Source organism: Musa acuminata, chromosome BXJ2-3, assembly GCF_036884655.1.
Source record: "Musa acuminata AAA Group cultivar baxijiao chromosome BXJ2-3, Cavendish_Baxijiao_AAA, whole genome shotgun sequence".
NCBI classification, from domain to species: domain Eukaryota; kingdom Viridiplantae; phylum Streptophyta; class Magnoliopsida; order Zingiberales; family Musaceae; genus Musa; species Musa acuminata.
Window position 1 is genome coordinate 12,722,261 of NC_088340.1, and position 25,238 is coordinate 12,747,498.

At 44.3% G+C, this 25,238-nt stretch overlaps 4 protein-coding genes across 4 annotated transcripts; 3 read left to right on the forward strand and 1 right to left on the reverse strand.

Annotated features, from left to right (window-relative positions):
* The first annotated feature begins 358 nt into the window (after window positions 1–358).
* LOC135607423 (uncharacterized) lies at window positions 359–2,484 on the forward strand. The gene has a single exon (XM_065099227.1). The coding sequence runs from the start codon at window positions 472–474 to the stop codon at window positions 2,248–2,250; it is 1,779 nt and encodes a 592-aa protein (XP_064955299.1). The 5' UTR covers window positions 359–471; the 3' UTR covers window positions 2,251–2,484.
* Window positions 2,485–5,524: 3,040 nt separating this feature from the next.
* Window positions 5,525–6,942, forward strand: LOC135607424 (zinc finger protein ZAT5-like). The gene has a single exon (XM_065099228.1). It carries the CDS (start codon window positions 5,879–5,881, stop codon window positions 6,737–6,739), a length of 861 nt encoding a protein of 286 aa, XP_064955300.1. The 5' UTR covers window positions 5,525–5,878; the 3' UTR covers window positions 6,740–6,942.
* A 4,937-nt stretch (window positions 6,943–11,879) lies between these two features.
* LOC135607425 (protein WALLS ARE THIN 1-like) lies at window positions 11,880–14,684 on the reverse strand. The gene is made up of 6 exons (XM_065099229.1): window positions 14,398–14,684; window positions 14,091–14,153; window positions 13,887–14,003; window positions 13,391–13,811; window positions 12,407–12,558; window positions 11,880–12,321 (listed from the first exon to the last, which is right to left on the reverse strand). The coding sequence occupies exons 1-6, from the start codon at window positions 14,604–14,606 to the stop codon at window positions 12,120–12,122; spliced, it is 1,164 nt and encodes a 387-aa protein (XP_064955301.1). The 5' UTR covers window positions 14,607–14,684; the 3' UTR covers window positions 11,880–12,119.
* Window positions 14,685–21,410: 6,726 nt separating this feature from the next.
* Window positions 21,411–22,838, forward strand: LOC135607426 (protein RGF1 INDUCIBLE TRANSCRIPTION FACTOR 1-like). The gene is made up of 3 exons (XM_065099230.1): window positions 21,411–21,794; window positions 21,924–22,184; window positions 22,300–22,838. The coding sequence occupies exons 1-3, from the start codon at window positions 21,591–21,593 to the stop codon at window positions 22,546–22,548; spliced, it is 714 nt and encodes a 237-aa protein (XP_064955302.1). The 5' UTR covers window positions 21,411–21,590; the 3' UTR covers window positions 22,549–22,838.
* The last annotated feature ends 2,400 nt before the right edge of the window (window positions 22,839–25,238 follow it).

Here is a 25,238-nt window from a genome sequence, read left to right on the forward strand (position 1 = left end):
TGATTATTCGATAAAATATCCGAGTAATGCAAACCTAAATCCGACTTTATATTTTTTACATGTACATGCTTCCGATTTGGTTGGTGATATTAATTCCAAGATATCTATAAGGAGTAAAAACGTAAAGTCGCTTCGAGTTTCTACCATTCAAAAGTGACAATATTAATTAAATATAAAATTGAAGAAAGAAAAATAAAAAAAAAATAAAAAAAAAGGCAATAAGGCAGCATAACAGAGATACCGTGGGACTCGGTCTCCGTCAGGAATCGCCAAGGCCAAGTGGTGAGAATGACGCCGTGAAATCCACGGCGCTGACAACAAAAGCTTCGCCCATAACTCTCTCTCATGGTCGGTCGAGCGCCACTAATCTCTCCTATTTCCGATCCCCAATCACTAAACTCCATCGCTTCTCTCCTCGGTCCCTTTCCATCACCTACCCACTCGTCTTTAGGTGTCTCTCGCTCGTCCAGTATGCATAATCATAGCCCGTCGCTCCTCCTGAACCGGACCGGGAGCTTCCGGGCCGACGCGCTGGGCCACACCGCCCTCCACCTCGTCGGCAACCTCTGCTTCGCCCTCTTCGTCGTCGGCGTGCTCGCCTTCAGCATCATTGCCGCCACCTACCGCCCAGATGACCCCCTCCTTCTCCCCTCCTCCCCCTCCGCGGCCTCCTCCAAGATCACCGCCTTCCTCACCTCCTCCACCAACGCTACCTTCCGCCCCGATGACGCCCCCCTCCGCACCGGTGAGGACTTCTTGAACGCCTCCTCGTCCTCCGCTTCCACCGATGACCCCGCTGCCATCCACCTCGCCGACCTCCCCGACTCCAACAGTTCTTCCGCCGCCGCGACGGCCGCCGGCGGGGACAGCACCGACTGTGACGATGCCGCCCCCATCAACTGCGCCGACCCGGAGGTCTTCCACCTAATGATGCGCGCCACCATCGAGTCCTTCCGCGACGTCCACTTTTACCGCTTCGGCAAGCCGGTGCGCGGCGGCGACGGCGGCGGTTCCTGCGACATGGCCTGGCGGTTCCGCCCCAAGGACGCCAAGCGCGCCGGCTTCTACAAGGACTACCGCCGGTTCGAGATCACACGCTCACGCGGCTGCGTTTATTCCATCGTCAGGATCGGCGACTACCACACTGGCGTCAATGCCCGAAAGAAGAAGAAACCGAAAAAGGGCGCTAACGACGGCGCCGGCGAGTTCGCGATAAATAAGATCCCTATCTCATCGCAGGCCGCGGTCCCGCTCGTCGTCCCCGTGGTTGGCGAGTCCGTGAACGACTCCCTTCCGGTGGTCGAGTCCGAGGGCAAGTTCAGCAGCAGCAGGTACCTGATCTACTCTGGCGGGGGCGATCGGTGCAAGAATATGAACCATTACCTGTGGAGCTTCCTCTGCGCACTCGGCGAAGCCCAGTATCTGAACCGGACTCTCGTCATGGACCTCACCATTTGCCTCTCGTCCAAGTACTCGTCCACGAATCAGGACGAGGAGGGCAAGGATTTCAGGTTCTACTTCGACTTCGAGCACTTGAGGGACTCCGCCTCGGTCCTCGACCAGCGCCAGTTCTGGAACGATTGGGCGCTGTGGCAGAAGAAGGACAAGCTCAGCCTCCACCTCGTCGAGGACTTGAGGGTCACGCCCATGAAGCTCGCCAAGGTGAAGGGCACACTGATCATGCGCAAGTTCGGGGCCGTCGAGCCGGACAACTACTGGTACCGGGTCTGCGAAGGGGAGACGGAGTCGGTGATCCAGCGGCCATGGCACCTCATCTGGAAATCTCCCCGCTTGATGGACATAGTCTCCGGCATTGCTTCGAGATTGAAGTGGGATTTCGACTCGGTCCACGTGGTGAGGGGGGAGAAGGCGAGCAACACCCAGCAGTGGCCTAATTTGGCCGCGGACACTTCCCCGGAGGCCCTGCTGTCGACGCTCAGGGACAAGATCGAAGACGGAAGGCACCTGTACATCGCGACCAATGAGCCCGACACCTCCTTGTTCGATCCACTCAAGGACAAGTACTCCACTCATTTTCTCGACGATTTCAAAGACCTGTGGGGGGAGAATAGCGATTGGTACGAGGAAACAAAGAAGCTAAACAATGGGATTCCGGTGGAGTTCGACGGGTACATGAGGGGAGAAGTGGACACAGAGGTGTTTCTGAGGGGCAAGAAGCAGCTGGAGACCTTTAACGATCTCACCGGCGATTGCAAAGATGGGGTCAATACTTGTCGCACAGCCTCTTGAATGGCTTGCGGATCAACTGGTATGGTAGGATTTTGAAGAGATCTCCAATTTTAGCTGATTCAGGTTTGTGAGTTGCAGGTCAGTCGGTGGACATTACATCTCATCACAGTATGTTAGGTTCTGCCATGAACGCTGTTTCTTTTCTTTTCTTTCTTTCATCGCCTCAAAGTGTTGTGTATCAGACAGATCACAGCTTTCTTTCGACTTACTTGGGTGCATCGAGATTAGTTGATATATTGAGATCTGGAAGAGCTCTTCAAATTAAACTGATTCGGATCGGTAAGCTGCAAGCCACATTGCTGTTGTATTCAACATTCGTCGGATCTTGTCATATGTTAGGGTATGTCAAGCTTACTGGTTAGCCTAAATTTTTCCTTCTTTTTTTTTCCCCCATGATCACGCATCAAGATCACGGCTTTTACTCAACTTAAGTGCATTGCATCAGGCTCATTACGCAGGATCATTATGCTTCTTATTTACAAGTAGTAATTTAATCGATCATTCACACTAAGGATGGCCTCTTCTTATAGACACTCAAATTATGTTTAGAAGGGTTCTTAATTTGTGATCGGCATACTTTTTCTTGTTACTACCAGCAGTATTTTGAATGTACCAACTGGTATTATGGTATCATGCTTTTTACATGATAAATATGCCACAACCTTCATCTAAAGCAATGGTGTCTTGATGTGGCTGATGTGTAACACCTCTGGATGTAACAAGAGCCTCGAGTCGAAGGGTTAGATGAGCCTACTATTATTAACTGAGTTTGAGCCTTTTGGACAGTGTGGTTTTCACGCCAAGTAAATGAATTTATTATCACATTTAGTCGGATGGATTGCGACAATGGTATTAGGGTGAATATAGTATTAAGAATTATGATGGTCCAATTAAGAAATGATTATCGTAGATAGACCACTATTAGGATGGGCCTCATGTGGATCGGTGATTTGGGCTATGTTTGAGTCTTGATGTGGAAGGAGATGAGTCGATTTGTAATGGCTAGATGGGTTTGTGGTTATTAACTTGGACTTGGTGCATTTTCGTGCTACCTGATTGTAGATCTATCAAGTTAATTAGTAATTTGTCTTATCACATGCAGCTGTGACATGATGGGTCTACAACGAAAGGTGTATGAATGCACGTTTTTGTTCTTTGGCTGTGGAGCAACAGCGTGGACTCCTTTTTGCTCTCTCTCTCTCTCTCTCTCTATCTCTCTCTCTCTTATGCTTTTTGAAGATCTGTCCGTGAAATGTTTCCTGAACACAAGTTTCTTTATAACCTGTGGTCTGCCAACCTCCTTTGGAGATCATATGCAGGTTGCTTTTAGCTTTGATGCAGTTACTTTGACAGATCACACTTGTTTTTGCTTCATCCATCGCCATGATCACGGGAACAACTTTGTCATCCTCCTACCTGATGTGTCTGATGACTAAGAACTCTTAATGTGTATGCGAGTCCTACCCAAATTCTATTCAATGCAAACCAACACAAAAAGTGATGCTATCTACTACCCATCTCTCTCCTCTTCATCCCCATCCCGCAGAGTACAGGAAATAATTCTGATTAGTGACCACAATTTTAAATTGCACAGCAACGTTGCTTTCTTGGTTTCGTCCATGCTTTTATAGTCTCGTGTGATGTCTCGGACGGTGTTTTGAAAGGAACCAGTGATTCATCTGTGGATCACAAGCTCGTTGCTTGACTCTTCTTTTTCGAGTGAATGCTCCTCTGCTGTTTTATGGTTCGTGGTCATGGATTAGACTGACACGTGGGAGCCCCCATTTCTGCCAATGGTGTGTCATTTGGAACTGTAGAAAACATTTCCAAACACACGACGTGATCCACGCTCCTAAATAATGGACTAATTTTACGGTCATGCCAAGGTTGACCCGATGCCAGAATTGACGGTTTCCGTTCTTGTATTTTAAGAACTATATATATATATATATATATATATATATATATATATATATATATATATATATATATATATATGGGCCGATTCGGGGAATTGAAATCGGTTCGAACTATCGAGTTTTTATTTTGTTAATTAATAATAGTTTAAATTTTTAAAAAGTATAATTTAAAATATATATATATATATATATATATATATATATAAAATTGTGAACTGTTGGTTTCGATTCTCAAAAATAAGAAATCGATGAACCACTTGTCTGGGATCTTCTATGATGACTCGAGCAATTTTGTGTACCCAATTCAATGGGATCTTCTACTAAATCCATAGTTTATTTAACTGTGAATAATGAAATATTAAAGTGAATGACAGCGAATAAATCTTCCAATCACAATGAACCAGTGATTGAACAATCAAAAGCAAGGTTTGTATTGAACAGGTCCAGCAATAATAAATTACCTTGCGAAAATGAATGCTGAATGAGATTAGATTAGATCGGGGGAATAAATAATAAGCACTTGAAAACTAGGATAGCTTGCAAATGGGGGAGGGAGGGAGAAAGCCATGTGTCTCGGATGCCTTGCTTGCACCACCAACTAATAATGGTGGCACGAGAGGCATACAGGAGAAGAGTTGGCCTCGTGTTGCCGTTACGTGCCCCTCACTATCACTCTAAACAGCAATTCCTTACGCCAAGAATCTGCCCTCCTTAATCCACTCTTCTTCGCCCACCCCTCGTTGACTCCCCACCCACAACTCACAGCGCATCTCTTGGCACAATGACACATCGCCGGATTACGTCCACGGATTCCTTAACTCAGATGTGCATTTAGGTAGAGGTCAAAATACTACAAGCAATTGCTATGCTGTTGTTCTCTATCGACTGTAGGGACAGAGAAGGGGGAGAGGATGGTTTCCTGGTGTGGTGAGAGATATGTGGGGGGCTGCTTACACCGCGGCCACTACTGTTTGTCACGACCATCTTTAAACTGGTCCTTTTCAGAGGAACAGTCGGGACTCCTTTTGAAGCAGTTTGAGAACAAGCAAAGCTCTGTGTTAGTAGCAGCACATGGAATACTCCTCTTATCTAATTCCTTTCGTCTCCAATGGAACACCAACCACTAAAATCTGTGATGCAAGAATAAGTGGCGCATTTTATGTGGTTTCAGTCTTCCATCCCCAGTCCTGTCCTCAAGAATCGTGGCTCAAAAGCAATGGGTCTCTTGTTTTGGGACTTTTTGTGGAAGTAGCATGCTTTTGCTGTGGTCCAACAAAACAACATATGTTTATGATCTTATATCCTTCTGTCATTACCGTGGCATCAGGCATCGAGTCCACGCTAACCAACATAGAATCCCTTCATCGATCCGTCTTCACTTGATACCAATCCCACATGCGAGATGATAGTGCTATTAGACTTGGGTTACTCTTCTTCTGGCCTTTGCTTCGGTCACATTTAATCCTTGTGTGAGGAATCAATGAGCTTGGCAACGGAAGAGCATAAGACTAAATCAAAGTTACTGTTGTCAGTGGGCGAATGGGGTGACTCTTGACTTCGCTATTCCCTCTATAAATAAGACTCCAACAACCCATTCCCGATGTATATAGATATCCACATCGCTCCCACTTCCATCCCACACTCTTTCTTCTACTTCCACCCGTATCTCCGTCTCTCTGTTTTTGGCCTCTTGAGGGAGAAGTAGAGCGATGGATTCTGTGGAGGAAGGCAAAGAATACCACCACCACAACAGTAGCAGTAGCAGCAGCTGCAACAACAACGACCGTGGTGCTCGTGCCGTCGTCAAGGGCAAGCGGACGAAGCGGCGCAGGGTCCACCTACCACCGGCCTCGGCACTCGCGGGGCCGACCACTTCGTCCGCGTCCTCCGCCGAGTTCTCCAGTAGCATCACCGAGGAAGACGAAGACATGGCCAATTGCCTCGTTCTCCTCTCCCGCGGACGAAACGTTGACCCGAAGCCTGAATCGGCACCGGAAGAAGGCATCGACCGCGGTGGTGGCACCGAGAAGTGCACGAGCCTAGGTTCGGCCGAGGCCGCCGTGGCGACGACGGACGCAAAGGCCGGAGCGTGCGTTTACGAGTGCAAGACTTGCTATAAATGCTTTCCTTCGTTCCAAGCGCTCGGGGGGCACCGTGCCAGCCACAAGAAGCCCAGGATGATGGTACCGGCGGCGGCCGAGGAAGATGGGCTACAGATCAGCGTGAACTCGTTCTCCAAGCCATTAGTGGCTCCAAATGATGGCAACTCCATCAGCGGTGGCAGTAACAAGTCGAGGGTGCATGAGTGCTCCATCTGTGGATCGGAATTCTCGTCCGGCCAGGCGCTCGGCGGCCACATGAGGCGGCACCGGCCGTTGATGACGACCAAAGAATCGCCAGAGCTTAAGAAGGAGAGCTTTGTTCTCTCATTGGATCTAAACCTTCCCGCGCCATCCGACGGTGACCATGAGGAGCTTCCCATATTGCCACCCGCCATGACCGCCTTTCCCTTCGAAGGCGAGCAGCCGCTTGTCTTCTCGGCGTCGCCGCTGGTGGATTGCCATTACTAAGCGTGCAATACCAGAAGCAAACTCCGTTTAACTTTTCCTTTTCTCTAAATATTATCCTCTTCTTACAGGATCAAATTAGAGATTAATTATGGGGATCATTATCGTGTGAGTCTAATTTGTGTGTGTAACAAACAAGATTGATACTTTGGATTCTTTCTTACTTTGATTGTTTCATGGTTTACAAAGGAAGATTATTGTGCTCAGGAAGACGTGTAGTCTTGCATATTTATTGTTCTTTTGTCGCCTTTATTGTTGTCTTGAACTTGCGGTCATGAGGAAGACAACGGGAAGCTTGAGAACAGTACGAGTGTGAGGAGTCATCAGCTTTGGGGGTATTGGCTTCTCCACCACCAAGGAAAAGGATATGGATCAGGTTCTTCCCATGAGATTGTTTTGTTTGGAAGCCAACACCCTTCACATTAAGTGCCAGAAGAATAAAAGGAAGAGTTGAGAACGAGGCAAGTAGGTATCTTCCCTACCCAGCAAGCGCACACTTGCACGTAACCCAAGTATCTCCGAGCTTATCTACTCCTACAAATGGTTGGCCCAATTTTTTCTTTTACCTTCAAGAAAATGATAGATCACATGTATTTTTTTTTCTAGTAGAAATAATAAGATAGTATTAGTCCAAAATCAAACTAAATAAAAAATTTAAAATAAAGGTAATAAAATTATATTGAAATTCTTAATAAAACTTACAAATTTTTTAACTTTAACTAAACACTTAGATTTAGATGTTTCTTTATATTTAGATACTATTTATTTATAGGTATAGAATAACAATTTAAATCAAAGGATTCTTATCTCTAAAACTCTAACTAATTAACTTATTTAAAATATAATATAAAAAGATAATAACTTATTTTAAATCTTAACACTTTTGCTTAAGGTATGCTTATGGAGATAAAGTCTCATATTACCTCAAAAGATGTTTGATCTTTTTGAGAAAGATTTGATAAAGATATCTATGTCATTATCTTTGCTTCTGGATAAAATGATATTCAATTTCAATATGCTTGATTCTTGCATGACAAATTAGATTTATAACCACTTTTAAGATACTTTGATTATCACTATAAAATAATTATTTTATTAATTTGATGACAAACATTTTCGATTAAACACCTTAATCATATACACTTGTAAGTGAGGAAGCCTTGTATTCCACTTTAGTTATAGAAAGATAGGTCGATTGTTATTTATTACTATACTATGAGATACAAACAAAAGTATATAAAACGATATAGCTAATTCAAATTACCTCTAGGATCAGTATAACCATACAATTCAAAATGCATATCATTCTTATAGAATAATCTTAAAATCAAAGATAGAATTCATATATCTCAAAATTCCTTAGGTATTGCATAAAATAAATTACAAGACTAATTAAAAATATAATATTTGGTTTGGTAATTATTAAATAGATGAGAGAAAAGATCAAAAGTACTTAAGGGAATCTTATAAAATCATCGATAAAGAGAAGCATATAAGGAGAACTAAATGAGATAAAGTTATGACCCATTAGATTGTTGTGAATAAGCTTTAAGTGAAATTTACTTTTAAAGTGATCTATCAAAAAATTGCTTATGTATTTTATTATATTGACAATCTTCATAAATTTTATTATTACTAAAAACAGTAAGATTGAGAAGATCATTAACTAAACTTTTTTACATCATAATCTTTAATTTAAAAAATTTTATATTACCAAGTCTAATATGTCATATTGATGCATCATTATTTATACATATCCTATCAACATAAAAGTTATATGCTTATAAAATATATAAATCTTTGACCCTTTATCTATATGCACTATATCTATATTTAATTCTTTTATGTTGTGAAGAAACTTGACTTTGTTATGACCAAAAAATTTTAATTTCTAGCATCAACTGCATTTGCAACAAAAAAGAGAATTTTCTTCATATGATACACACTCTTTAATATAATAAGATCATTAACTTTATTTGAGACTATGATGTTGCCTTCTTTCTCCACTTGGTAAATAATATTGTCTACTATAATAATCGTATCATTATCTTCATATTCATGAAGATGGTTGAATTTGGTACTATCACTTGTGAGATGATGATCACATCCCGAATCAACTATCCACTCATATTCGAAATTAATGATGTTATGGCTTCAAGAATTTCAACCATAAAACATTTACCTTAATTCTCATTAGTAGCATTAGAATAATCTTCTTTATTTATAATATTTCTTATGTTAATCTTAACATGATAATTTTTCTTATGACTTAACTTGTCACACCTATAATATTTACTCTTCTTTTGATTTATACTATTGTTTGAAGAAGACTATGATTTGTTATTAGCAATCATCCTTTTGTTTTATCTTTATTAAAAAATTATTTATAGAAAAAGCATCTCTATTTCTCCCTAAAGGGGAAACTCTACTAAAGGATTGTTATTGAATCCATCATTTAATAGATGTAGATAAAGAATATATTGTTTTCAAATATCACAAATAATATTTTTTTTTTGTGCATCAAAAATATATTGATCTGAATTTAAGAGTGATATCTCTGAATATAAATTTTTAATCTTTAAAAAGTACTTAGAAATCGAGAGATCACCTATTTGTCAAATCATTCTTCAAATATTAAAGTCGAGCCATTTTCTTTTTGTTGAGGTTGATATGGAAGTTAAAATGTGTTCAAACAAATTATGAGAAATAGAATTCTCTAATACAATTCTAATTTTTACATTTAATGTCCTTTATTTCTTTCCGATGTCTTTATTTGATGTTGAAAATCCATCAATCACATCTCATATATTACCTCCTATAGAAATATTTTTTTTAATTTTATAGTTAGACTAATTAAGAAGTTTAATATCAAATTCAACAATTCGACTATTATAATCGATAGATAAAAAATATTATTTTTCTAGTCAAGAAGATGTTAAATTATAAATTATCCATCTTCTGAATTAATCAAAACCTTTGGTGTCAGTGAAGTGCACGTCTTGATTGGCGTTGTAGCGTAAGCAAACGCGGGGATATTTATGACCATAAAGCTGGCGTTGACAGCGCCACAAGGAGCAGATAACTGATCATCCATCACACACCATCAATCTGATATCCGTGTCTTTTAATGCTTCTCGACTAACTCATTCTTCTTCGAGTCCATCATGCAATATATATATATATATATATATATATATATATATATATATATATATATATATATATATATATATATATATGAGCACCGAGGGAAACAAAAATAACATGTTCCACACTCCCGTAGTTCTTCTGCGACCACGGGATGGTAGAGGAAGTGCGCACCATGGAATGGGCGGCTCTGTGTACGTGCTACATGACATTGCATGGCTACTCCATATGTCGCGTCTCTACAGAGTAAGTACTTGGTGGTGTGATTGGCATGGCAATCAAACGCCACACGATGGGCAAATTACGGTGGGTCTCGAGATAAGGAAATTAATGTTCCAAGTTAAAATACAATTATTTCTTAAGGTAGTGGACGTATAATTATATCTTATGGTTTTGTTTTTATGGGAAGTGATTTCAGCTGGAAAGATGCAAGCACGATGAGGCAAAATTGCCGCCTAGTTTCAAATGGTTGACGCGGTAACACAACCGGAATGGCCGATGGTGGTGTCACCATTACCTACTTTGCAAGGTCTGAACTCGTGTGGAAATGGTGGCTGCTTTTTGATATGGTGTGAATTCTGCTCTGGAAAGATCCAATTTGACGTCTCTATCTCTCTCTCTCTCTCTCTCTCTCTCTTTCTCGTGACTCAGGGCATGCGTGGTGTGTCAACCTACTACTATTCTGCCTGTGGAAAATGCTGTTCAAAAGCTTTATGATCTAAGCTTAAACTTAGTTACAAGCAATAGGAAATTAACCACCAACTTGTGTTGAGGACAGGTTATTGAAAGGGGAGGAGGAGAATTTAAAGCCATCTTTACTTTTAGTCTATCTACTTATTAATAGGTGGCTTAGTTTGCAGATGACTTCTCAACTTAAATTACATTTTTTAAACTTCTCATCTAAATCTTGATTTTTTTTTAAAAAAAAATTAAGTCTTCTTTCAATAATGGAGGTAAAATATTAACAAAATAATATATATATATATAGCAATTAATAGTTTATTTCCAAAAACTATCCTTTCTGCCGCTTTAGAATATATTGAGCACATATTTTTTTGTTTATCAATTTATCACTACTATCTGATTGTAAAACCAAAGATTAAACATTAGATTGGTCTTCTATCTGGATTGGATTGTTCATCCCGAGTTTCTTAAGGCTTTGCTTGCCAACTTATTATGGGGAATTTAGAAAGTTAGAAATGAAATCAATTTTCAGGAAAAAATCTTAGTGCTAAAGGTATTTAGCCTACGCTATCCATTTAATATTTATAGGAAACAACATAAGCAATTTTATTGACTTCAAATAGATCAAACCCCTGCTCGATCTTATTCAATTGAATACTAATGGCTCCAAAAGACCTCGAGTGTTTTTTTTTTTAGTGGCACTCACTGCCTCATAGATTGCAATAGAGCAGCCCATTGGGCTGCCTCAAAGAGGCGAGTCACAATCTTTGTTTTTTCTTTTTTTTTTCTTTTTGTGGTAGTATTTTATGAAGAATATTATTGTTAATTATAATTACTAATATGGGATATATGCCTATACCACATGTATACCATCCTCTTATCAAAGAGTCTAATTCTTTTTACATATCGCTTTGTTCGGATTAGACGATAGCAAATTTATAAACAAGAACAAAATATTATGAATGACATTGAAAATTAGGTATCCTACATTTGAACTAACGTTATTTGATTTTTAATTCTGACATTAAATTATTTTATATAATAATAATCTGATTCTATTTTTTATATTTATAAATTCAGGTTTTCAGGTTCCTAAGTTTGTGCATAGGCCATGGGGAAGAAACCGATCATTAGCATGAGATTGTCAAAGATTCAAGCATGGAAAGCCATCATAATATAGTGCTTGCTTTGGTTAGTGGGTCATGGTTGATGTGACGGAGCCTGTAGGGTGATTTGAAGAGCATGCATGCCGCCTTCTGCTTGTCACTCTCTAGTCGCTGGTGGATCGATAGAGATGAACAGACACTCCAAATGATACCCAAAAGATGCTCCTCTGATTCTGTTCTACAGGTTTATATCATACAAACAGTGGAAGATGGACAGCAAACAAACCAAAAGCAAACTTAGTAGCTTCTTCAAACAGGGCACTCATCAATCTCATCAAGGAAAACATAGACCAACCGTGCTGAACACATCTACGTCGACTCTGCTTTCAAGCAAACACCAGTCTTCCTCCTGGCAATATGGCATTACAATTAGTCTACGGTTTGGATCACACGTTCTCAGAGGGTGGCGAGGGCAACAGCGGCTGAGTTAGGGTGGAAGCTTTAGGTGAAGCAATGGGTCTGACGCCGTCATGGTCGCAGGTGGAGGAGACAACCATGGCTGCCTCCTTAGCAGCGAAGGCTCGCTCTTCACTCTTTCCCCACAGCACCAGGTACAGCCCAGCTATGATGAACACGGCACCGATAATGCTGCATGAATCATTGAAACAAAACAGAGAAACTTAGCCGACTCTAAAACAAAACTCTTTGTTCTTTGACACACACTGGTCAATACCCGCCGAGGTAGAATTGCTCTCCCAAAGCAATCGACGCCATGATTGCAACAACCAGAGTCTGGACTGGCTGGTAGACGGCCACGAAGACAGGGCCGCCCCTGTCAATGCACCATATCTGCACAGCGAAGGCGATGCCGGAAGCAACAAATCCCTGCATAGAATTCATGTCAAATATACTTCGTTATGCAGTCGGTATCACTTTGGTTGCTAATGGCTCCTTCTTAGCCTTCGTAACATAAAAGTTTTGGGTTTGTAGCTGTACCATCTAAAATTGCACACGTATAATTAAAGGAAATCTCTCTCTCTCTCTCTCTCTCTCTCTCTCTCTCTCTCTCTACCCTAATCATTCGCCACAGAGTCCGACAATGATTCATAGGGCAGTGCCTAGTGGAAACTTTGTCGCTAATTATGCCCACCGCTGAGTTGGACACTGAGCACAACATAGATATATTTGCTTCAAATCTACAAGGAAAAAAAGCTGGGCACAAAGTTAGCTTTGGCCAGCCAGTCTATAAAGTATGCGAGCAATAACAAGGAGGGAAAAGAGAACAAGTTCTAGGGTGGGTGATGACCTCGTGTTTTCCCTGCATGATTGCAAGGATCTCTCATTAGGGACCATCACCATTATTCTCTAGCAAGGATGTCAGTCAGAACATATGGGAGAGAACAAAGCACTCGAAAATTTCTGGAAACACGCAAATTGGAGCCTTAGCTCCTTTATTCCGTTTCCTTAAATCTTTGATGGTACCTGCGCCCTTTTCACTGTTCGTGCTTACAGGGCATGGAATAGCATGGCTGATTCCTCTAAGCATTTTTCTTGGATAGGGCCATCCGTGGTCACCAATATTGGAGTGAATGATTGATTAGGTTTGGGAGACACTTCATAAGGTCATATTTCTTATGAATCATAGTAATTGGTCATGCTTTAAGATTCCGACACTCATGCATCCATGCACATCCGGAACTAAAGATGGAAGGCTCACCGCGTAGAGGATGGTGAAGAGCTCGCCGCCGGAGTGAAAGATCCAAGCATCGGCGTCCCTCTCGATGAAGGCGGCGATGATGAGGAACTGGATCACTCCGAAGAAGCACGTGTACGAGGTCACCGAGAGCCTCGCCGGGTACTTCTTCAACACGGGCGCCTGGAGCACCAGCCACCCCGACCACGACAAGCAGTGACCGATGAGGAAGAGGCAGCCCAGCGTCCAGTTCTTCCCTTTGGCATCACCCAACCACAGCATTTTGGACGCGGAGGGCGACGGGGTCGCTTCGTTCAGCGTGCGCGACGGGCTGAATATGGAGGGACCTTTGTACAACGTGATGATCGTCGCGCCGCCGACGCAGGCTAGAGTTCCGACGAGCTTCGCGATCCCATCGCGTCGGTCGAACCGTATCTTCTCTATTCTGCTCGAGACAAGTTTTGGGAATTACTACGGACCGAGAAAGCAACCAAGTGAGGAAAACGTGAAGGGATGTCACCTGAGGGCAGCAGCCATGGCAAAGGTGATGGCTGGGACAGAGTTTTGGATGGCGGAGGCGAAGGTGGGAGAGGTGTTGTCGAGCCCAAGCAGATAGAATCCCTGGTTTGCAGTTATACTGATTCCACGTATCGAAAACTAGGGTCAATATCATCGCTCGCATCCATCGAATCAGAGCAAGAATGTCTTAAACAAACGATCTTACCCGCACAAAGCGAGGAAGAAGAATTGGATGAGGAAAGAGAGCGTCATCGCCGGCCTGTCCTTCCTGCATTGACCAACACCAAATTAGAGCTTTACGTGATCTGGTTATATGACAAGTTCAGTGAACGCCCGTGTCATTGGTTGAAATTTGATTAGTTGGTACAGATTAAGCTTGAGAAGCCAATCAGAGTTTCTCGATCGTCAGTACCCCGCCGTCCATAAGAGGGACGTGGCGTAGGTTATTAGCTCAGGAGCCAAATCTAACAGTCGTGTGTGGAGATGCAAAGATGGAGCCATCGAGGTCTTACTTCTCGAGGAAGTAGGCGAAGGGAACGAGTAGGATCAAGGCGATGATGTTCCGGTACACGGGAAACACCACTTTACTGATCCCCATATTGAGGGCCGCCCGGGAGACGACATGGAAGCCGGCGTACCCGAACTGCAGGGCCAGCATGGCCACATGCAGCTGCACCCTCTCCGGCACGCCGCATATGCTCCTCGCTCCGGCCTCTGCCATCCCTCTACCGCCACGACTAACGATCAACCAACCACGACGGAGACAGAGAGCGAGAGAGGGAACGAAGGATGAAGAGGTGTGATGCTCGGTGGGGGTCTATATATCCGCGAGAGAAGAAGAATGTACGTGTCACTGTCAGCGTGGAGTCGTCCCCACCGGCGGCCAGGCTCTAATTAAAGATGAAAAGCTTCATTCCCCGACTCGAGTCACGACCAAAGTCATGACCGAGGAGGTGGCGCGCATTCGTGCCTCGGATATGCGCCACGGCCTAATCAAAGAGACGTCACGTCAACTGTCGCATGTCCTGGGTGGTCGACCGCATTCTCCATCGCTGCTCTTGGGCGCATTTCAACAAACAGTTCTATCTTTGGCGAGCAGCTGTTAACGATGTAGAAATTACATGTACAAAAAGGAGTATAAATCTGCTCGCAGGTACGACCGCCGTGGCCTTTATCCATCGGCGATTCCTTTGCATTTGGCGACATGCTGCTAATGATGACTAGAACCGATGGGAGGAGGATGGAGAGGACGCACGGGTAGGTTTCGTGATGAGCCCCACCTTCCGGTGGCGACTGACCTTACAACATGCTCGAGGTATCTCACTTGTACTGCACATGCTCATGAGAGGTCACCAACAAAGCAGGCTTTTCTTTGTTTATTCCTGTTCACATAGACCTTCCGGATGTTGAGGGCGGTATGGCTGTATGAATTGAATCTGTACGAGAGAAGCACGTAGTGATCATACAAAAACGTCGCCTTCGTCGATGACAACTCCACATATGTCGCATGGTTCTTCCATGTCTACTGCAAGCTAATGTATGTATTAAAAGATACCGATCGAATGGTGAAATCAGTAGCAGCACTGTGGCCGACAGGGACACATCGTGAACTGTATGATACGCTCTGACGTTTGATTACGGAGACGCGACCTCACTAACTCTTCAATCTTCGACATAAGTACACGCTCGCACTGTCATTGTTAGAAGCACAAGTTTCGAGCTTCACCTTTCGTTCTCTTTCCCATTCGGCGCAGTAACACGCGTTCACTTTTCACTGTTGGGGGTATCAATTCACCAGCCTTTGTCGGGTAAAAATCATGAGAATTTCCTTGAAGAGAGGAGCTTCTTCCACCTCGTGAAACATTCTTTACCTAACATACGTCAGTACAAGAGTAACTTCGTTGTTTAATGTATGAATTCCACTCCCGGAATCTGCTCGTGCACTTGCTTGTGGGTGTTTTCAGGTGCTGAGCTTTCCTGCTTTTAGGGACAGCTTGCCCGCCCCAATAGAGACAGGTCATCAATTTAATATATCTCTCGAGTGTTGCCCTTAAAAGAGTTGTGTGGTAAAGAGAATTGCATTGGCTCTCTTTGCTTTCACTTTATAAAGTACTCTCATCCACCATCACCACCACCACCACCACCACCACCACCACCACCATCACCACCGACAACCAATCTCTTCTCTACTACTTCATGCGGTGTGGGAAATGTCTCGCAAATTCCCATGCACAGTCATATGCTATCATGTTGGGCAACTGCTGGTGTGTATGCGAGAGAATATGCTTCTGGCCACATGTAAGATCAGGTCAAGAACATGAGTGCACATGAATGGGAAGGTTAAGTAAGGTTGATCTATAATTATCTCTGTCCTTATTTTATTGACTTGTGAGGCTACTTTGCCCACTCAATGATTCTACATGTTTCTTAGCTTTTTTTCATATCTTTAATATTAAATTCAAATAATTTTGATCACGCTTTAATTCGAATCGAAATCGAATCAATATGATGATTCGTTGGTTTCAAACTCAACTAAGATCACGCTAACATGAGACAATTCGATCTTGATTTTATTAAATATAATTAATTAAATATATATCTATATCTATTTAAATTATATTTACAAATATAAATAATATTATGGGATGATGGTTACATTGTTAAGTTTAATTCAAAAGACTTCGGGTTGGAATATTGGGAAAGGTATTTTTAGTTTGATTAAAAATTTTATAATTTTTTTAATCAAATTTACCCATTATAGTCATATATCTAATTGTTAAACTTTAAAATTTATAATTATATTTTTTATATTTAATTTTTATAATTATAATGGATAGGTTATCAAGGTTGATCTATAATTATCTCTATCCTTATTTTATTGACTTGTGAGGCCACTTTGGCCACTCGATGATTCTACTTATTTCTCAGCTTTTTATATCTTTAATATTATATTCGAATAGTTTTGATCAAGATTCGATTGGAATCAAAATAAAATTAATTCGATGATTTGTTGGTTTCAAACTGAATTAAAATTGACCATAACCTTCATCGACGATTCAACATTGATTTTATTAAATATAGTTAAAAATAAATATAAATTATATTATATTTATAAAATATAAATAATATTATGGGATGATGGTTACATTGTTAAGTTTAATTCAAAAGACTTGGGTTGGACTCTTGAGAAAGATATTTAGTCTGATTAAAATGTTTATAAATTTATTTATTTATTTTTTTTAATCAAATTTACCCATTATAGTTATACATATATTTTTAAAATTTTTAAAATTAAATTATATTTTTTTTAATTTTAAAAAAAATTATATATATATATATATATATATATATATATATATATATATATATATATATATATATAATAACGATTCAAACCAAAACCTTCCGAACTAGAATCGATCGATTCCAAAACCGACAATTTCGGTTCAATTCGAGAATCGAATCTTTTGACGATTCGATTTTAATTTTTTTTGTTTTGGAAAATCAGAACAGATAGATAGTTCCGAAATCGAAACCGTGGCAAAGGGCTATCTTCGAGGATCAATATTAATATAAATAGCTTAGCTTATAGAATAGTAATTCCTAAGACGATCGAGATGAGCTTATAATTAATTAATTAATTAAGGAAAAGCTGTCAAACAGCCAAGTACTACTACTATTATGACTCATCTATTAGCAGCCGGCCGACATCACGCACGAGACCATACTGCAAAAGGCCACTCGTATCATGCAGATTCCTTCTCCTTGTTGTTGCCAACAGCCACCACGTTAGTGTGTCTACTTCTGTCGATCAGGAAGTCGGATTCATGCTGGTAAAACTCCCAGTGGTGGATGCATAGTGTGATATCTCTGATGACTTTTGTTTGGCCTCTTCGCCGGATGAGGGGATTCTCGCAGACTCCAGAGGAAATGACAAGGAGATACGGAGTCGTACAGTGGCAGCTCCTGCTTTGTCCCTGTCCAACCCAAACGCATGCTTGCAAGGGCTCGATGCCATGAAACGACTGCAAGTTTGCTGCTCCTTTGCCCACTAGTCGAATCTTAAAAAGGTGACAACCTTTGCGCCGGTGCTCGTGGCTGCTAGTGAACTGCGTCTAGGGGACTCCTCGTATAAGATTTCTACATGTACAAGGACTAACTTGTTTTGGAACGGTGGGTTGGTTGTCCGTGAGATTAGGTTCATTCTTCGCTCCATCGTGTGAATGGATCCATTTGCCCATAAACACATGAAACTTGCTCTGCCGTGGCATCACCATTAAAAGAATGAAATCCAAGTCAAACATAAGCGGGAGATTGGTACAGAAGCCACGTTTCCAAGTCCTATGAAGCTTTAAACATTTAGGGATGATGATCTACTTGCAAGTTGACCGTCTGCGTCTGGTCCACCTTTTGGACCATGGACATGGGAACCATACCCAACCGGTGCATATGAAGACATCCTCAAGCTGCCATGGCTCCCTGTGCTGCTGATTTCTTCAACAGGAGGACCAACCGAGAGGCGGTTCCACCACCATCAAACGTGCAGCGGGACCAAATGATCGCGTGGAATATGTGCATCATCGCTTGCGTAAATTCTACTACCAGTGACGCCCACAAGGAAGACTTAGAGAAGCATGCATGTGTGCGACGACAAAGTTAAGAACGAGTCTTATCGGAGAACATGGCGTGCTTAATTTGGTTCAGGGTAGCTATTGATAGGCACAATACGATGGGGTGTTGAATAATTCGACGAGATTTGTGGATTGCGTCGAAGATGAAGAAACGTCAGCGTTCTATGGATGCATCAAAGAGCAAGGACTGAGAGTTCTTTATGCGTTGGGAGAAAGGGGAAAGGCGAAAGAAGACGACGCATCATCAGTTCGAGGGTCAAAAGTTGCAGCAAACACACCACGCCCACGCTCCATCATGAATGCCCCAAAAGCTTTTGGGTGCTCTCTCCATCCGACACACCTCAACAGGGTGATACATCCCACCGGGGTCACTAATTGGGATGAGGGGATTGATGAGCGTTCGAATCCCATGAAAGCAGCCCACCAGACGTCGTCCCACCCGGATTCCTCCTCGCCGCAGCGCGCCCTCGCCCTCGAGCCATGATGGCGAGCCCTGCGGGGGCGATATGGGCGGGGCAAGATTGCTGCTACGATGCTACAGACCTGGATGGGCGGCGCGGACGAGGAGACGGCACCGGTAGTGGGGGAGAGTGCGTGCGGTGGCGACGGGCGGATCAGCACACGAGATTGATTGGCACGTGGAAGACACGAATAGTTTGGATCTCGTAATCTATGGATCCAAACACAAGGATCGACATGAGATCGGGAATGCTGTTTGTTTAGTTGATGGAAATGATTTATTTGTGGGACGGACCATAGGAGACGCCCCATGCGGTGGGGCCCCGCGCATAAAGGGTTTTGAGAAGCTTTTTGCTAAAAGGGAATCACTTTTATGAGGTGATACTGTGAATCGAAATGGCCATCGTTGAGTACCTATCCTAACGTGTGATGCAGCCGATCATTTTGACCACTGACGGATCTCTTCTGTGCTGATCATTCCTTTGCGTCAAGATCCGTGTATGCGTCCTTGTCACCGGGGGCTTTCAATTTAGGATAGTAGAGTTTGCTGTGGTGATGTGGCCCACTTTGTGAATTGGATCAGCCCGAACTCGAGAAGGGCCCGTTAGGAGCTGTGCACATTCGATCAAAATTGGCATGTTAGATTGACCACTATACTCCCAAAGCATGTCAAACAACCGAGAGTTGCGTAAGTACTTTTTTTTTTTTTTTTTTTTCACTCAAATTTAAAGATCAATACAGTTGTTTAGGGAATAGTTTTTTTGTTCTGAATTCTGAAAGGTTCTCTTTGGATTGGTAGGCCACCTTGCCAAGTGATACGGTGATGATGGATGCATGGGTAGAAATGCAAGCAAGCAAAGCAAGCAAGGCCACCAAAGTGCAGCTGCACACATTCCATCTCGTTCGTTGTTTAGAGTAGTGGGATCGTCTCTCTCACTGATGCTCGATGGTTTGATCATGTATTACTTCTAACTATTAAGTTAACCCAACAAAGTGGTTATTTTATATCCTCGATTCAAATAATAATTTCATGATCTTATTTATGGCTAAAGGATGTGTTTAACCATTCCTAACATTTACCATGACTTCGATCTAACGATCATATACTACATTATAAAAAAATTACCAAGTACAATCTTAAGAATGCATAGATGGAATCATTAAAATCAATAAAAAACTTAAGAAACTTTATCGAGTATATTCTTCAAAATAATTTTTATATAATCTTGAATCAAGTACCTTGGGCATTCCAAAGTGAACATCGGTTGACTTTGACTCTCTCTATCTATTAAATCAGAATAATACTACTTAAATTTATAATAAATTGAATCGAGTTTTATGTGATATTAATAAATTTTTTTTTTTTTTTTTACTTTTGAGATAATATTTCTTTGTATAAAAAAAATGATCGTGTAGGTCTGGGAATGCCTTCGACACCGAAAAGAAAAAGAAAAAAAAAAAAAGCCAAACGATCCTGACCATGAGTCTCATCTGTACGGGCCAAGTCCCAATGATTATATCCGCTGCCACGTACGGGCTTGACCGTTTGTCGAAGTCGCGCGATCGATTGACTTGGGGTGCGAGAGGTGGTGGGGTCGTCGGTGAGGGCGATACGCCTCTACATGCCACGCCTTCAACTCGTGCCTGCAATTACTGCGTCGGGTCGTCCTGCTGCCGTGCCAAGTGTCCATTTTTGGGTTTCTTTTTTGCGGGTGCACCAGCCGTTCCCGTTTAGGTCCCATCTTTGACCTCTTACCGAACTCTTACAATTCCGCGCCCGCCTTCGACTCGGCCGTCAAAAACGTCGAAATCCGTGCGGCTTAGTGCCTAACGCATCTGACCGCAGCGAGCACTCCCCGAGGCCCATCCCACTTGCGTCCGGGATTCTTTTCGCTCCCTCACGATCCCGTGTCCCCGTGAAGCCGCACACGTCACGCCCACGCTGGCCACGCGCTCCACGTGGGATCCTCCCTGGGCCCAGCTCACGCCCATTCGACTTCCCATCTTTCCTTGCCCCCAAAAAGGGCAAGTTTCCAACCCCCACACCAAGCGTGCGCCGCTCCCCCTCCTCATCATCCGGCGCGCGCCGGCCCTCACACGCAAGCGTTCCGGGCGCCCTCGATCCGACAAGTCACATGGGTCCCGCATATAACTATGAATCATGTGAAGCCACGTTACTCGACAGAAATGCCTCCGTGTTGGAGATCGAACAGCGGATCCGTGGCTCTTAGACCATCGCGTAGCCCAGCTGCCGACCTCGGCGGGGGAGCGCTTACGAAGGGACGCGAGTAACGTAGGCCGAACCACAACCCGATCCAACGGCCTCGTGCCCTCCCTATCTACCCTTCGCACGATGCCATCCGTTGATCAAATCCGCTTTGCCTCTTTCTTTCCTCGTTCACCGCTTTTATTTTTGTTAATGTTTTCCCCTCTCCGCCCACCCCGTTGTTGCTTTACGGGTTACTGAGTTCAAAAGTCTCTTGTTTCCTTCCCCTTTTCCTCTCCTCCCTGCCTCTTCGCTTCCCTTCCCTTGCGTCTCCCGATTTCCGCTACCAGCCTCCGCCTCGTCGCGGTGCCGACATTGATCGGAGCCGTTGGATCGGGCGGGGGCGGCGATGATGATGAGGAGGGTGGCGGCGTCGCTGGTGCCTCCGTGGCTGGAGCCCCTCCTCTCCACCCATTTCTTCGCCGCGTGTCCTCTCCACCCGGACGCCCCCCGCAGCGAGAGCAACATGTTCTGCCTCGACTGCGGCGCTTCCGCCTCCTCCTTCTGCTTCTATTGCCGCTCCGACCGCCATTCCGGCCACCGCGTCATCCAGGTCAACCACATTAGCCCGTTCTTCTCTCGTTTCTTTTCCTTTTCTCGTTTTTCGCCCCTCCTCCGTTCAATTGTCGGTGACGAGGGCGTCTTGTTTTGTTACTGGTGGCGGCGGCGGCGGCTGTGGCAGATACGGCGGTCGTCGTACCACGACGTCGTGCGGGTGGCGGAGATCCAGAAGGTGCTCGACATCAGCGGCGTCCAGACCTACGTCATCAACAGCGCGCGCGTCCTCTTCCTCAACGAGCGGCCGCAGCCGCGCGGTACCGGACGAGGCGGCGCCTCCGGTTCCTCGGCTGCCGGCCCACCCTCCTCCTCATCACCCCACACCTGCGAGATCTGTGCCCGCTCCCTCCTCGACCCCTTCCGCTTCTGCTCCCTGGGCTGCAAGGTCGGTACACATTCTTCCCCTCGTCCAATCGCATCGTAATTCGCGCGCCCGACCCAAGCGATCCTAATTAATCCAACATCTGACGGTGCGCACGCACACAAACCAAAAAATGTAGTTGGCTGGGATAAAGCGCAACGGCGACGCGACTTTTGTGCTGCACCCGGGCGACGAGGACGCCAGCGGCGGCGGGGAATCATCGTCGACAGCAGCCGCAGAGGAGAGCAAGGGTGGGCGGAGGGGAAGATGGGGTGGGGGATCCTGCGAGGAAGTGGGCCACGACGCCCGAGACCCCGCGCGTCCTCCGCCCCCGCCGAACTCGAGAAGGCGAAAGGGCATCCCCCACCGCGCCCCCTTCGCCTCCTGACCTGCTGCAGCATGTGAATTACTAAGAAGAAGAAGAAGCAGAAACATATATTACTATTAAAACAAGACGAGCCATTTAGATTCAACGCTTCCCATCCCAGGAAAACTCCTCCTCCTCTCGGTAATAGCACACGGCAACAGAGAGAGAGAGAGAGAGAGAGAGAGAGAGAGAGAGAGAGAGAGAGAGAGAGGGCCAAACCGAAACAGGTGCAAATTCTATTCCATTCACAGTGCGAGTGTAATAAGTGAATCATTGATATTACAATTATGGTTATTCGCTGTCTATTCTTATGCGATGCCTTTATAACGAGGCAATCCTTCTTCTTTTCTCTCCCCATAAGAAATGTAGGTCTTCTCTCACTTGCTTGCTTTTGCATAGAGCCTCCACTAGAGTTCCTCAAATTATTAGCCGCATTCATTGTCACATTATGTTGTACAATATTGATCTCGCATGCATTGTCACAATATTAATGTTCTCTGTGAGCTGTGCGCACATCGGAAGGCATATGGAAGGAATAGTTCCCCCGATGTGAAACTTGTTTACTCGAAATGTTGCTTCCTGTCACTTCAAACCAGATGCCACTACATGTTGCAGCGGTAGCATCGTTGGTCTTTATCGTCTCTATGCGAATATAGAATTGAATTCTACCTGTGCATGTAATGAAATGGTAGAATTTTATGAATCGTATCGAAGCTTTATTGGTGGAGAACAAAAGGTTTTCAGGTTCGTGCTAGTTGGGGCATCTGATCTAGACAATTCTGTAGGTGGCGGATCACTTTCGTTGTATTGTAGACAAGTAAGCTAAAGCACAGTAACAAATAATAGCATCAAGTAAGGAGTAGGTCCTATAGATCAAACATGTACTTCCCCCTCCCCCACTCCAGTGAATGGCATCAGTGAAATAGTTGATGTCACCGGCAATGACACAAGTGCCAACTTGATGTATTGCGGAGGGAGGGCGTCCATTTGCATTAAATAGGAGCAGGAGCAGGTCCAGGTTGGCCGAACCCAGCGCATGGTTGATGAGGACGACTGGGCCCAGGAATGGGCGGGGCATAGACCTAGCTAGTCTTTCTCATGGCTTTACACCCATGAACGAAGTAGACGAAGAAGAAAGATCGACTGAGGTCGAGGACCAGTATACGTGGGGCGTCCTCCTTGGCTGCTTTTTCTTGGCGAATTTTGTTGACAGCCTCATGAGACGGGGATTTGAGTTCCATATGAACTGGCTTCTTGAAGGCCTGCTAGTACGCCCTCGGCAGGACCACTTTGGGCTCTCTCTCCTCCTCCCCTTTCCCTGCGTGAGGACCATGATGAGGGCGAGGCGGGTGGGGCGTTCTAGGAAGATTTCTTAAGGGCTAAACTAATGGTAAATGGTCGGCCCTCGTCTTCCCGGTGTGGTAGTTTAGTCGGTTAGGTCTGCTGTTGAGCTGTAGGTTGCTGTCACAAACCTTCTCCGGCATGTGTCACTCGTTCACAAATTAGGTTCAAGATTCCCCTCATAATGATTCGCTTCCACCGCCCCTGTGCTTTGCTTTCCTGCGTGCAGCGTAGCACCCTATGTTTCACGCCATGAACGAGTCAAAAGCCACCACTTATGTGCTGTTATGGCAACGTCTCCACCGGTACATGCTATTGCATCCTTTTTGCCGTGCCGCGGTAACTTCTGAACTAGAAAAGTACGCTTCGGCGTTGTACGCTCGTCACTGAGATGATAGTTGACAGGAATAATCTGGGCCCCGCGGGTGATGTCATTTTAACCCTAACTTTGATTGTACTCTTTACGGCTGCAGCAATCGATGTACTTGATCTTTTCCTGACGGCTCATGGCGCGCCTTGGGTGCATCGAATTACGTGCAAATGGCGGGTAGATCTGAGGAACGTAAGCTTCTTTCTTCCTCCGGGAGTTGTTACAACATCACTCGTGAGCCAGCGGACGAGCCTTTAAGCTGCTCCGTAAGCCAGCGGATGAGCACTATAAATTTTTGATGGGACGTAGCAGTAGTACTGGAAACAGATGCCCTCCGTTTCGGTGGTGGTGTGAAGGCATCCCATCCCATCGATCCCTCATGTGCATAACTTTCCGATGTGTCTTCTCGCTGTGTCAGATCGAACTCTCGCTACAGCGCCACCCGCCGGCCTGGAATCGTTTTCGTCCAGACAAGGTTGCGAGAGTTAATAGACAATAACATCGTTTTTTTGATGGCGATGCTTCACCTTCTTCGCTTCACCGGCCCAACGTAGATCCTTTGTTCTTTTCTTGGTTGTAAATGCCACTCGTGTTAATTACATCGTGGGCAATGTAGACAAATAACGCCACGGTAGAGGCCAAGGAAGCTCAAGTTACCGTCGCCTGGTCACCACCTACCGAAGCAAAGAGAAGGTAGCGGAAGCACCCAGAAGAGGCTGCAGACGAATGGAAGGAAAGGAAGCAGAGTCCATCACCGAGGAGGAAACGCAGGAAGAGGAGTTAAGAGGTGGCGAATCGAGGACAAGAAAGCAGACCCTCAAACTCCCAAGAAAGTGGAACAGCCTGATCCGCGAACCAGAAGCGGAGGGACTGAAGCGGATGCACCCGGGGCTGGGAAATCGTCGCGGGGGATGGCGGCGGTCGACGGCATGGTGTGCGACACGTTCGAGAGGCCGCCGGACAATTTGCTGCATGACCGATGCTGACACGGTTACATAGC